The sequence below is a fragment of the Carcharhinus amblyrhynchos genome, chromosome 6 (assembly GCF_965287045.1).
Source record: "Carcharhinus amblyrhynchos chromosome 6, sCarAmb.v2.hapA, whole genome shotgun sequence".
In the NCBI taxonomy this organism is placed as follows: domain Eukaryota; kingdom Metazoa; phylum Chordata; class Chondrichthyes; order Carcharhiniformes; family Carcharhinidae; genus Carcharhinus; species Carcharhinus amblyrhynchos.
This window is the reverse complement of record NC_137329.1, coordinates 34,513,606-34,527,805: the sequence shown is the minus strand read 5'-3', so window position 1 is coordinate 34,527,805 and position 14,200 is coordinate 34,513,606. Positions and strand designations below refer to the sequence as shown.

General features: G+C 39.8%; 1 protein-coding gene across 5 annotated transcripts in view; it reads left to right on the top strand.

Moving 5' to 3' along the window:
* Nucleotides 1–14,200, top strand: part of trim66 (tripartite motif containing 66) — a 210,952-nt gene that overhangs the window by 194,327 nt on the left and 2,425 nt on the right. For 4 of the 5 annotated variants that reach the window (XM_080190175.1, XM_080190179.1, XM_080190180.1 and 1 more), the window contains 8 exons: nucleotides 2,089–2,262; nucleotides 3,097–3,205; nucleotides 4,076–4,151; nucleotides 5,469–5,634; nucleotides 8,237–8,544; nucleotides 10,227–10,359; nucleotides 11,781–11,855; nucleotides 13,363–13,515. In XM_080190175.1, coding sequence (XP_080046301.1) covers nucleotides 2,089–2,262; nucleotides 3,097–3,205; nucleotides 4,076–4,151; nucleotides 5,469–5,634; nucleotides 8,237–8,544; nucleotides 10,227–10,359; nucleotides 11,781–11,855; nucleotides 13,363–13,515 — 1,194 coding nt within the window. The remainder of the gene's footprint in view (nucleotides 1–2,088; nucleotides 2,263–3,096; nucleotides 3,206–4,075; nucleotides 4,152–5,468; nucleotides 5,635–8,236; nucleotides 8,545–10,226; nucleotides 10,360–11,780; nucleotides 11,856–13,362; nucleotides 13,516–14,200) is intronic. The other variant, XM_080190176.1, reaches the window with a different exon arrangement.

Below are 14,200 nucleotides of genomic sequence, written 5' to 3'. Positions count from 1 at the left end.
TAAGAAAAAAGGAAAGCCCTTCCTCTCTAGCAAGTGGGCCTCTTGTTGCTAAGCAACACCCCTGCAACTTTATTTATGCTTCATGCTGTAGCCTTCTCTAAGCACAACAGAAACACAGTTGGAACTTAATCAACCTCCACCCATACAAACACCTTTGTCAGGGATGAACCTAACTAAAGGCTCCTTCCAGGCACAGAAACATTTAAATTAAACCCACCTATAGTTGTATCTTAATTTTGTAAATCACTTTTTTCTGTAAATGTAAATCACTTAAAACAGCTTCTATTTTCCTAACGCACAAGCTTGACAGTTACCTGTTTCCTGATGCATTTTCCATTGCAACGCCTCTACCAACCAGAATCCACTTGCCAAATAATAAGCTCTCTTTGCGTGAAGTTGTTTTCGTTACTATTGATTTTCTTGTGAATTGTCCTGTGAAAATCTTTGATAGCTTGTCTCTTTTGTTTTCAGCAATACTCAAGTTCTGCACTACCAAACAACTCCTAAAATTATAAATGTTTTGCACATTATGGTGTGGAGAAACCCCAAATGGATCTGCTGTTGATTTGTTCCCTTTCATTTGGGGAACTGTCTGACTTCTGCTAAACACATTTTATTTTACCAACATTGAAAACACACTGCTCAGAATTAGCCATTGCAGTTGTGAAATGCACTATAGGTCAGTTTGCCTCTGGAAGAGAAAAATAGGTTAGCACCTTGGAGTTCAATTCTTCAAGAGAATCATCAAAGTTATCTTTTTTCTATTTAATATATTAATCTGTGCAAGCATTGTTTCCTCTGCTTTTATTTAAACTTGTAAAATTAGCCTTAATTTTTTAAAGACATCTTCACTAATGAAATGTTTTGTTTATTGTTGACAGGGGTTAATAGAATCTATTTATATTATCCAGTTATCTCATACATTCAGTGTTAATGTTTGCCTTTATTTTAGTTTGATTAATGATGCTTTACCCAGTTTACTGCTTGAATGCCCAATGTCACTGAGTCACTGCTAATTAGAAGGTGGGAGTTGGGAAGGTTTTGTCTCCATTTTTGGAAGGGGAGGCTGTACGTTCTCCGAATCAGAAAATATTTGTTGAAATATTATAATGGGGAGGTGAGATTGTGTGTGATTATATTGTGCTGGGACATTTCCAAATTTTTTTAGGTTTAAGTGAAGCAGCCCTGAAGAAACCAGAGACTGACTGACTTCTACTTTACAAAATAAAAAAAATGCAAACATCCTTTTGAGATTTCTTGGTGACCTTTTGAATATTAATGATGTCATCACTTTGTTGGAGTCTTGGATCTCTAGCCATTGTTCGCATCCTTTGGCACAATCACTGCGCTCTCAGCACCATCTCCATCACGCTTGTACCTGACTGAGCCTGATCTGGACTGTTTGTGACTTTGTGTCGTATTGACCCCAAGTTGTGCTTTTAACCACAGATCTGCACCATAATTAAGAACACCTATAGGTACCTCCTGTAACATTGCCTAACTCCACCTTGCATCACTTAATCTCTGCTTCTGAAACGCTCATCCATGCCTTTGTAACCCCTGGACTTAAATATTCTTGTGACCCCAGCTGTCCTTCCACATTCTATGCTCTGTAAAACTGCCCATGCCCTAACTTGTACTAAATCTCATTCATCCATCATCCCTGTATTCAATGATCTACACCAGTTCCAGGTTTAACAACCTGGTTTAATCATCTTAGTTTTCAAAGTCTTCCCAATCTCTAATCTTTTCCAACTCTAATCTGCTTTTCTCTAATTCCAGCCATTAAACATCCCTAAATTTGGTGGCTGTGCCTTCATCTACCTACGGCCTAAATTCTGAAATTCCATTACTAAACCTCTCTTCTTCCCTTCTCTCTTTTTCCTCTCAACTTGCTCCTTAAAACTTATCTATCCTACTTCTTTGACTAAGATTTTCATCAACTGCCCTAATATTTCATGTAACTGAGTGTTATGCTATATAAAGCTTATATGAGCCTTGAGATGTTTTATGTTAAAGGTGCTACATAATTAGAAGTAATTGGTGTCATGGAACTAAAATGTATTTGTTATGCTGTATCTGTTGCAGCGTTCTGCTTCGGGCCATATAAAATCTTCACTGGATGAAGGTTCTTCCCAACTTGCACCTTCTCTAATTGAATTGCAATCCCAATCAACCATGCACAGATCCATTGGTGACAATCAGGATCTTCCAGCAGAGAACATTATAGTAAACAGGGAACCAAAGAGCACAGAGTATAAGGTTAGATTAACTTTTTTCAACTGCAGCATGAGAATTCAACTTGCTATGAATTAATGGGAATATAGGAATTGCTGAATAAGATGACCAAGATCAGCCCTTCTGCTATCCTGGTCATCACACGATACAACAATCAAGGAGCTAATTATAGCAATGAATTAGTCTGCATTAGTCCCAGAACTGACACAAGAAAGATTCACTGGAGAGTTAAGGGAAACAGGTGCCAACACTTCAGGCACACTAATTTTTGTCGTTGTGGAACATTATGTATATTTCTCATGTCTGGACAGTGAGGCCTAAGGCTTCCTTTAAGTGCTGTGGCCTCACTTATCTTAAATTTTAAATGGTGGATCTATTTTCTTGCCGCACCCCCCTCCCACATACATTGGCACCGTTCATTTTTCTCATTTAAGCTCGTTGGCACTTGGAATGGCCTTCTGCCTGTACAGTCTACCCTCTGCCCCTAATTAGGAAGAGCACCTCGAGGTACACTGTTAATTGACCACCTCCAGGAAAAATTACTCAGGTAGGCAAAACTTGGACACCATTGTTGGGACCTGCATGATCCCCACACCCTCTAGTAAATTCAGCCTGTGGTTTTTGTTACTGAAACTTTTTAAAAATCCTTATGTCACATAACAGAGTTAAAGAAGATAACTTGTAGTCCCAAATTCTTTATTTTTGGTTTAATTTTGTCACTGGTACATTTCTGCCTTTTTAGAGACATATTGGAGACAGTGAGAATTCCGAAGAATAAGATTGAATGATATCTATAACAGGTTACCATAATCAAAAGCTAAAGAACTAACGTCTTTGCACTTTTATCATCTCTTTTAGTCTGAAGACAATAACACCATATTATCAAAGGAATCCCTGGAAATTAAACCAGTCCCCATTGAAGAGAATGGCTTCAAAGAACCAATCAACCTCTCTGTTAACGTGGGATGTAAGTTTTCTTCCCTATCTTAACCATCAGTTAGTGTTACCCCTCCACTATTTAACGGAAATTAGACGTATGTAATGTACAGAGGTAATTGTATCACAAACCATCTTGCAACAGAATAAGATGTATATTGCCAGTAGACATTGTTCAATTTCCTGTAGTAAAGGATCAAATCAATATCAGAATTGCCACAATTTCTTAAATAGATAGTCAAGTATGAAGTTTCCTTACTTCTCCCTTTCTGAAGCCACTGATTTACGTTAGGGTACAGTTCAATAAATGGCATTAATGCTGTTGCATTGCTGCTTTATTTATGAACGTGGACAGTGAGTGCTGGCAAACTATGAATTTGCTGGGCAAATGTGGGAATCTGGTAATGTTATTATTTGATGTTCACATGCATGTATCTTCCAGGGGGGGAAAAAAGTTCACTCCACAGTGATTAGAAGTAGGACTTTTAGGTTACATTACTCTCCATTCTGCTTCACTCCTCTCCAACTGGGACCAAAGTTAGTAACCTAACTGAGACCTGGTAATGATGAACTTTGAAAATCTCCCAGTCTGGTAGGCTCCCAAGTGGAATATCCATTGCTTAGATCATTTGGAGAATCTGCCACTTGTACAATAAATTATGAAAGGGACATCACCATCGTCAAGGAGAGGAAGAACAATTTTCCAACATAATTAGAAAACTATAACAGCAGAGATGGGAGTGGCAAAATTTATAAAATCTACTCTGACAAATAATATTATGGTTTAAATTCTGTTTGCTATTATTTAGCAAGGCAAAATGACTTGATATTTTTGTAAATAATACTATGGCAATAATTTGCTGCTTGGTGCATTGGGAATAATACTGTTATTGTTGACCAGATCCTGCAGTTAATGGATCTCATGATTCGACAATGGATTCATTGAATGAAGTACCACCTGACAAGGCGAACACCAGGTAAAATGTAATAAAAATATGTAAGTTAGGTGAATTTCATATACAGCAGAGTTACTCAGGCTAGTGAGTTGAATACATGCACCACAAGAGGAGAGGGAAAATAGTCATACAGGAGCCAGATGACAGAGGAACGTAGAATTACAGGGACAGATCAATGCAGTCAAATGATGAGAGAGGGATCTAGACAGAAATAATTGCAAATGTGAAGTTGATAAGCAGGAAGAGAGATGTGTAATTTTCCAACCACCCCAGGCAATCATGTCTCAGCTTGAACTCAGCTCTTTTGTTTTAGACAAGTCTGTATTTGGGGTCCTGGAGGAACCCAAACTGAGTATTAGTGAATGGTTATTGCTGTTTGCTCAACTACACCTTCCTACTTTACTGGTGATCAAGAGGAGGCTGATGTAGCAATAATTGGATTTGTCCTTTTTTTTAGCCTTTATCTGATAGTTTGCCAGTTCTGTAACTGTCCTGGAACAGCTTGGTTGGGGATCTGGTAACTCTGGGGCACAGCTGTGTCAGCATTCTGGCTATAAGACTATCACCCACCTTTGCACTTTGCAGTTGCTTGGTATCACTTCAAAAAAGCATTGATAAGCTTCCATATATGATACAGAGAGTTAAAATTTAAGTTCCCTATCTAGCAGCACCATGAGTGTATCTACAGCACATGGAGTGTAGCAGTTCAAGACAACAGTTCACCCCCACCCTCTCAATTAGGGATCAGCAATTAAGCTCTTGTCGGTGAACCCACATTTTGTAAATGAATAAAAAAGTTTGAGATAACACTCGTGCCCTTTTTGCACTGACACTTTTGCTGTACCATCAGACACACAACTATGTCTGTGATACATACCTATTTCAGGTGGAATGCAAGTAATCATTTGCAAATCATCATTCTGCTGCATACATAGGGCTCCACTAGCAATTCTCGGGTAAAAATTGGCGGAGCATGTACTGCCATTTGCCATTGGTCAACCAATTGTCCTTTTAAATGTTTTTTGGCATTCATTTTTTATAGGCCAAGAGAAATGCTGGCTGCCAGCCCATATGTTTCCTATTCACTGACCCACACCACTACAGTTCACTTGTCCACTCTCTGTCTGCCCCAAATGACAAACTGCCTTGGGGCTCGCTGACAACATGCAACTGAGGCTAGGATGCAAAATAGCTAGAGCCTCATGAATGGTATGAACAGGTGGCTGGGGGATATGTGTGTGCTTGAACTTAAAATTTTGCCCACATATTTTGGTAACCCACAAAGCTATGTTCTTAAACTGTGGTTATTATTTGTTTGATTTAATCTGCTGATTACAGAACTCAGATAGATGGGGTGAAAGTTCCTTATGTGCGGTTAGAGCGATTACCGATCTGTACACCAACAACCGGCCAGCTCCCTGTCTTCAAACTGCAAACAGATGTTGATGAAGATGAAAACAGGCTCCTTTCGAACAACAGTCAGACCACACATACTGAAACAAGGGTGAGCAAAGTAGAATTGCATTAAGATAGCGCCTTTCATGATCCCTGGCTGCCCCATAGTATTTTACAGCTGAGGAAATAGTTTTTTGAAGTCTGATCACTGTCATAGTGTAGATCATGTGCCAGCTAATTTACACGCAGCAAGCTCCAATGTACAGTTGTGTAATAATGACCAGATAATCTGTTTTTGTGATGCTGTTTAAGATAAATATTGGGTAGCACTCTGACAACATGTATTCGAGATTGCTGAGGAGAATGAGTTGGACAAAGAACCTCAGTTAATTTTGTGTTTGGACTTGGCTATGTCTGATAGGGTTAGTGTTAGAATCTGTTTCCCACCCCCAAAGTGAAAATTCAACCCTTCATTTGATTTTGGTGATTTATCTTCTTCCAAAATGCTGAACTCCACATTTCCTCCCTCTCTCGTTCTGTGTTTGTCCCATATAATAGTTAACATTCCTGCTCAACTGCATTGTCCCCCTTTTTTTTGAAAACCGATTCAAAGTGTTCTTTAAGAACCATGTGCATGTTTTCCACTTCTTCTCACAGGTTACCTTTTTCTGTCCCAAATAGGCTCTGTCTTTGCTAAGGTAGAGATGGCTCCTTTCATAGAGTCATAGAGGTTTATATAGCATGGAAACAGGCCCTTCGGCCCAACTTGTCCATGCTGCCCAGTTTTACCCTTAAGCTAGTCCCAACTGCCTACATTTGGCCCGTACCCCTCTATCTTAATCTTGCCCGTGTGATTGTCTAAATGCTTTTTAAAAGATAAAATTTGTACCTGCCTCTACTACTACTTTTGGCAGCTTGTTCCAGGCACTCTCCACTCTGTGTGAAACATTTGGCCCTCTGGACCCTTTTGTACCTCACCCTCTCACTTCTTCTGATCTTCTTCAAAACAATACCATAGGATAATTTTTATGCCCGCCTGAAAGGGGCAGATAGGGCTCACCTGAAAGATGACACCAATGACAATGCTCCCTCAGTTCTGCACTGAGATATTGACCTAAATTGTTGCGCTCAGTTCCTGGATCGGCACTTGAACTCAACCATTTGATTCAAGAGACGAGAGGACAACCAAGCTGATGAGAAAAATATAAATAAGTTGAAACCACCTACAATATAGTAAACTCTTTGGTTGCAATAAATTTGTCAGACATTAATTACATTTCTATAGATGTTTCCCAACCCACCCCTCCAATTAAAAAGGATATGATCATCAAACCTGTGATGAGAAAATTGAACTTCTATCAACTTCTATTTACCATGTCATTTAAGTCCTACTTTGACCAGTGAAGTCACTTTGGTCTTAATAGAAACATAGAAGATCGGAACAGGAAGAGGCTGTTTGGCCCTTCAAGCCTGCTCCGCCGTTTACTATGATCATGGCTGATTATCCAACACAACGGCCTAATCCTGCTTTCTCCCCATAACCTTTGATCCCATTTGTAACATCCAGCCGCCTCTTGAATACATTCAATGTTTTGACATCAACTATTTCCTGTGGTAATGAATTCCACAGGTTCACTCTCTGGGTGAAGAAATGTTTCTTCACCTCCATCCTAAATGATCTGCCTTGAATCCTAGACTGTAACTGCTGGTTCTGGATTCCCCCACCATTGAGAATATCCTCCCTTCATTTACCCTGCCTGGTTCTGTTAGAATTTTATAAGTCTCTGAGATTCCCTCCTCATTCGTCTGAACTTTAGCGAAAACAATCCTAACTTTGTCAATCTCTCCTTGAACATCAGTCCCGCCATCCCTGGGATCAGCCTGGTAAAACCTTTCCTCAGAAAAGGAGACCAAAACTGCACAGAATATTAGATCTCACCAAGATCTTGTATAATTGCAAAACACATCCCTGCTCCTATACGCAGCCTCTCACAATGAAGACCAATGTGCCATTTGCGACCTTTACTCGTCTTATTACTAGCCTTACTAGTTGTCACTGTGAATCTAATGACTAATGCATCGAACTTCTGCTTTGGGAGATTTTGTGTTTCCCTATATCCACTTAAAAGTTTATTTATTTATTAGTCACAAGTAGGATTACAATCACACTGCAGTGAAGTTACTGTGAAAATCCCCTAGCTGCCACACTCCAGTGCCTGTTTGGGTACACTGAGGGAGAATTTAGCATGGCCAGTGCAGCTAACCTGCACGTCTTTGGAATGTGGGAGGAAACCCACATAGACACGGAGAACATGCAAACTCCACACATAGTGACCCAAGCTGGAAATCGAACCCAGATCCCTGGTGCTCTGAGGCAGCAGCGCTAACCACTGTGCCTCTACTGGCACAAAAGCATAAATCAGGGATGTAACAATGAGTACCCCACTGTGATCTGAACTTGGTATGTGTGACCTCTCATTTCTTCATTTGTTAAATGTATTAAATCTCGCAGAAGACAAGCTGAGTTAATACTTAATCAGGATAGACTTGATTTAACTTGTTTAATAAACTGTTTAATAATAAACATAATGACCATTGTCTGCATCATCTGTTTTATATTGCAACACAATAGAAATTATACTATAGTATTATAGTAACTCCCTTTCCTTAATTCATGATGTATATTAATTACATTATTTTTCCTTTAAAAGAGCATTATGCTGGATAACACACTTACGCCACCAAACTCGAACCCTCCTCCCCCGCAAGAGCTGGATGACACACCAGTTACTTCTGACCTGCATCCCGATGTTGTAACAACCCCATCTCTTCCGGATAAGTCTGAAAAGTCTGTTGGAGAAACATCTGCTCAGACAACCCCAATTTTAACAGGCGCTACCGATGACAACGAGGATTACTGTGCCGTCTGTTTGAATGGCGGGGAGCTGTTGTGTTGTGATCGATGTCCGAAGGTGTTCCATCTTGGCTGCCATGTACCATCTCTGCTCAGCTTCCCAATGTAAATCTAGATTTTAGTTACTGCCATTACTTTATTCGATTATTTTATGATCCATGAAGTTTTTTTCAATTATTTTGGACAATGATGAAAAGGTGCAGTAGGACATTCATCTAAACGTTGATTATTCTATAAATAATTAGCTGTCTCTGACGACATGTATTCTAGATTGCTGAGGAGAGTCTGAGTTGGATGGAAAGAACCGCAGTTAATTGTGTTTAGAGTTGGGATACAAAAATTGGACTACGTCTGCCAGGATTAGTGTTAGAATCCTGATTCTGCTTCTCCCCTCTCCTCCCTCCCACCAAAATGAAAATTCAACCCTTCATCTGGTTTTGGTGATATATTATCTTCCAAAGATGCTGAATCCTGCATTTCCCCTCTCTCTGTTTATTTCATACAATTGTTCGCATTCCTCCTCCTTAACTACAATGTCTGCATTATCCCCCTTTGAAGATGGATTCAAACTATTCTTTAAGAACCATGTCCACCTTTTCCACCTTGTCACACAGGTTATCTTTTCAGCATCTAATAGGATTTATCTTTTCTAAACTAGTCTCTTCGACTTTGTATTTATAAATGTTTTCCTTCATTTTACTTGCCAATGTTTTTCATGCCCTATCTTTGGTTTCCTAATGTGTGTATAATTTTCACATTTGCACTTTCTATAATTCTATAAGCTTTCTGCATTACTGAGTTGAGGACATGAGTTTCTTTTTTGCCCAGGCTTGCTTGTGGAAGGTGATCTCCAGGAACCTCGTGACCCTTGCTGCCTGCAGGAACCTGGAGGCCAAATGGAAAATTCCAGTTGCCCTGCTCCAAAATGCCTCAATTACGCTGTCAATGAGCCTGATTGGCTGCCCACCAGATGCAGGCTGGTAGTCCTGCCATTTCCAAATCCATGCCTCAGCAAAATGGCCTCAACCTCTTTTACTTTAAGAACAATTTCGGTTTCTCCAAAACACACCCGAGTGCAGCTTTATTTTAACTGAAAGGAATTTTAAGATGCTGCTCAGCTTAATTCAAAAAAAAATTGTACTCTGGTGTATTAGTTTATAAATAATTTTTTGCAACGAGTTTTTAAGAATTTTTTTCAGTTCAAGCCATCTTGAGTTTAAGAAGTAACCTGAGGACTTTTTGTTAATGTTAATTATAATGAGTTACAATTGTTCATTTTCCCCTTCTAATCTCTCTTGAATCAGATTTGTGTTAGAATAGTATTCCAGTGGATACCAACTTCCTTACAGAATCTTGTTCAAATAGTTTCTTTCTGAGGCTATACAGTGAATGTTAACATGCTTATTCATTCCAATCCTATCCACCTAACCCCACCTCCATTATTTTATTTGCACACTGTTGAATAGCTAATAATTGGAATACCTAACTTTTGTAGCCAAGAAACAACACCGTCACTACCTTACATAATGTGACAGATTGAACCTCAATATATACAGGATTGTAAAGCAGCACAGTGGTTAGCACTGCAGTGTGAATGTAAGCCTATTTGTGACTAACAAATATACTTTACTTTCTTTAGCCAACTCCATTTGAAGCTGGGACATTCCTTTAGCCTTCAGGCCAGAACGGAGTTCATTGTAACTGATTTTTATATGTTCACTGATGATGAAATTTCCTTAAAATACCAATCCAATTATTCACACATGTTTGAAATTTGTGATTTACAGGGGTGAGTGGTTGTGTACATTGTGTCGGAATACAGTGATGCCAGAAGTGGAATATGATTGTGAAAATACACGGCAAATCAATGAAAACCGGGGGATCAGAACATTACAGGGTCTCTCCATTAGTGACCAAAGGGTGAGCAGCAGCACTTAGTTCAGTACATAATGAACCAGTGTGTGAAAATGATGCATTTTGAGATGTATTATCATTTACCTGTCAGTGTAACTAATTTGATGCAATGATTCTTAAAATAAATTACATTTAGAAATTTTTGTTATGTATACTGTTCCCCAATTTAGTGCATTTTTTATAACTTCCTCCAAAGTGAATGAGATCTGGAGGAGGGAACCGAGTGTATGGTGTCGAAATTTGCTGATGACACCAAGATTGGCGGAATGGCAAATTGCACAGAGGGTGTGGAGAGTCTGCAGAAGGATCTAGATAGGCTGGGCGAATGGGCCAGGAACTGGCAAATGGAATTTAATGTTGGCAAGTGCGAGGTGGTCCACTTTGGTAGGAATAATGGTAGGAAGGAGTATGTGGCGAAAAACTGCAGCTGGCAACAGTGCAGAGGGACCTCGGGGTCCTTGTGCATGAGTCGCAAAGACCCAGCTTGCAGGTACAGCAGGTGGTCAGGAAGGCTAATGGGATGCTGGCCTTCATAGTGAGGGGGATTGAATATAAAAGTAGAGAGGTCTTGCTGCGGCTGTATAGGGCATTGGTGAGGCCGCAGCTGGAGTACTGTGTGCAGTTTTGGGCGCCGTAGTTATGCAAGGATATTTTGGCCTTGGAGGGAGTGCAGAGGAGGTTTACTAGGCTGATGCCGGAGTTGAGGGGGTTGAGCTATGAGGAGAGGCTGAATAAACTAGGCTTGTACTCGTTAGAGTTTAGAAGAATGAGGGGAGATCTCATTGAGACGTATAAGATGATGAATGGGATGGATAGGATAGAGGTGGAGAGGCTCTTCCCACTCAGAAAGGACAGTAGGACTAGGGGGCACAGCCTCAAGATAAAGGGGGGGCGGTTTAGAACGGAGTTGAGGAAGAACTTCTTCACTCAAAGGGTGGTGAATCTCTGGAATTCTCTGCCCGTTGAAGTGGTGGAGGCTACCTCGCTAAACATTTTTAAGAAGCGGGTTGATGGGTTTTTGATAAGAGAGAGGATTAAGGGTTATGGGGAGAGGGCGGGAATGTGGAACTGAGCCATGACAGATCAGCCATGATCTTATTGAATGGCGGGGCAGGCTCGAAGGGCTAGATGGCCTACTCCTGCTCCTATTTCTTATGTTCTTATTTCTTATGTTCTTATGTTCTGGTTCAGGATGTAGAATTAAAGATAAATGTGTTCTGCTGATACGTTCTCAACAGAATGTGAAAGTAGGAGCAGTGCTTTCAATGTGAAGCATACTAACTCTTACTACCTTGCCCTTTTAATATCTAGTATATTTAATATCTTGCCTGAATTTTCCACATAAAATGGAGATTAGTAATGTATAAACATATGTGCATGTTAAATCAAAATGTTTCTTTATTAACTGCAAACTGGGTTGCCTGCAGAAATGTGAGAAGCTGGCATTGCACCTTTACTGCCATCCACTGAGCCTGCCATTCCACGAGCCCGTCAGTCCATTGGTGAGCATAGCTTGTTGTCGGTTGCTATTAAAGAGTGTGTGCAATGTTCATTGTGGGTGTCATGATATTAATTTTGTGATGTATAGGCTATGGTTCTATAATTCTACAAAATCAACTGGCATGTTGCATTGAGGATGGTCACCTTCATGGCTGCAGATAATTGCTTGGACTAAGCTGAGGCATTATTAATTAAACCTTTTTTATTAATTCACAAGATGTGGAGTTGAACAAGATTCCCTGCTTTTGTAATCCATGCCTTTTTTGATAAAGGCAAGTGTCCCATATGTCTTTTTCACCACCCTACCCTTTCCACCTTCAGAGATCTGTGGACAAACACGCCAAGGTCCCTTTTGTTTCACACAACTTCCTAGTGACCTATCATTCATTGAGTACCTTCCTTGTCAAGTTACTCCTTCTAAAGTGTATCACCTCACACTTTTCAGGGTTGAACTCCATCTGCCACTGATCTACCCATTTGACTATTTTGTTTATATCTTCTGGAAGCCCAAGACACTACACTGTTAACCACCTGGGCAATATTTGTGTAATCCACAAATTTACTAATCCTACTCCTGAATAGTCGCCTACATCATATAAGAGACAATAGGGGGCACAACACATAACCCTGCAATACGCCATTGGACACTGGCTTCCAGTCACTAAAGCAGGCTTCTGTCATCACCCTCTGTCTCCTACAACTGAGCCAATTTTGAATCCATTTTATCAAATTGCTCTGTATCCCATGTGAATTTACCTTCTTTACAAGTCTCCCATGTGGGACCTTGTACAGATTTCAGCAAACCCTTTGACAAACTACATCAACTGCACTATCCTTATCTACATACCCGGTCACCTCAAATTCAATCAAATTTGTTAGACATGAGTTCCCTCTGACGAAGCCATGCTGTCTGTCCCTAATTAAAGCTTTGTCCCTCCAAGTGGAGATAGATGTTGTTCTTCAGAAATTTCTCCAATAGTTTCCTTACCTCAAACATGAGACTTACCGGTCTGTAATTCACCAGTTTATCTCTACAACCCTTCTTAAATAGCGGAACTACATTAGCTGTTCTCCAGTTGTCTGGCACCTCTCCTGTGGCTAGAGAGGATTTGAAAATGTGGGCCTTTTTAAAGGCAAGAATGCTGTCATTGAGACGAAGCTGAGATTTATTCAATGTAAAATCGAACCAGGTAACTAAACCTAAAAGTAGCAACATGGGAAGGGACAGTGATTCCTGGAAGATATGGAGGTTTTGAGCAAACTGTTTCAGGTAGTTTGAGGGGTCCAGCTTGCCGTTTAAAGGAAATGAATATAACCAGCTTGAATTTGTATAAAAATACAACCTTGTGGATGCTGGAAAAGGAAGTGAATCTCTGCTCCAAGTTAAGAGTGGTTAAATGGCAAAGTGAAAACAAATTATGCATATTTTAAAGGTTTTAATTGCTCTAGTAATTTTCTTAACTGTCTAATTTTTGCCACTTCTATTGATAAGCATTTCCTTTTCTTTAGGCACGTCACTACTACCAGATTATCAAAAGGCCAATGGATCTTTCCACAGTGAGGGCAAAACTTCAGAAAAAGAGTCCCCTTCATTATTACACACCAGAAGAGTTTATTTCTGACATCCATCTTATGCTTATGAATTGTGCAAAATTTAATTATGTAAGATTTACATATCATCTCGATACTGTTGTTGTCTAACCTTATGTTGGCTTTATCCCAGAACTCCCCACACTCTTCAATATTTACTTCCTTCCACAATCAGTAGTACTTTGGTGCTGTGTTTTGATGTCACTTCACCAATATGGCTTGATTTATCAGATTGTTTTTTTTTCCAGCTCTTTGTGCAGATCTGCAGTAGAGATCTTGATCTTTCATCTGGGTCTCTGAATTTAAACACAGCAACCACATTGTTCTATGAAAGCGACATACTGCAATATGACTTTGTCCATCCATGTGTCAATTTAAAAATTCTTTTCAAAAGAATGTCATTGTGTCATTTTCTGCAAGTTCTGAGTAATGAATAATAGCATTAGGCATCAACAGACTCTCAAAGCCATGCACTCTCATTTCAGATAGCACTCTCTTTTAGTTTATTTTTATACAGTGACTTTTTTTTGTAAACTATGATTTTTAGAGCTCTGTTCCTCAATTAAATTCGGAGACAATGGGGCCTTCCCAGGATACCATGATGATGAAGTTATCATTGTTTAATTTAGCTAGTTTGAGAACATGCTGGCATTCCTAGGAGCCTGAAAGGTCAAAAATCCAATCCACAGGCAGCTGAGGCCCCTGGGCAGGGAGAAACAAGACATTGGCATGGTTTCCCTGCACCACCACCGCCCTC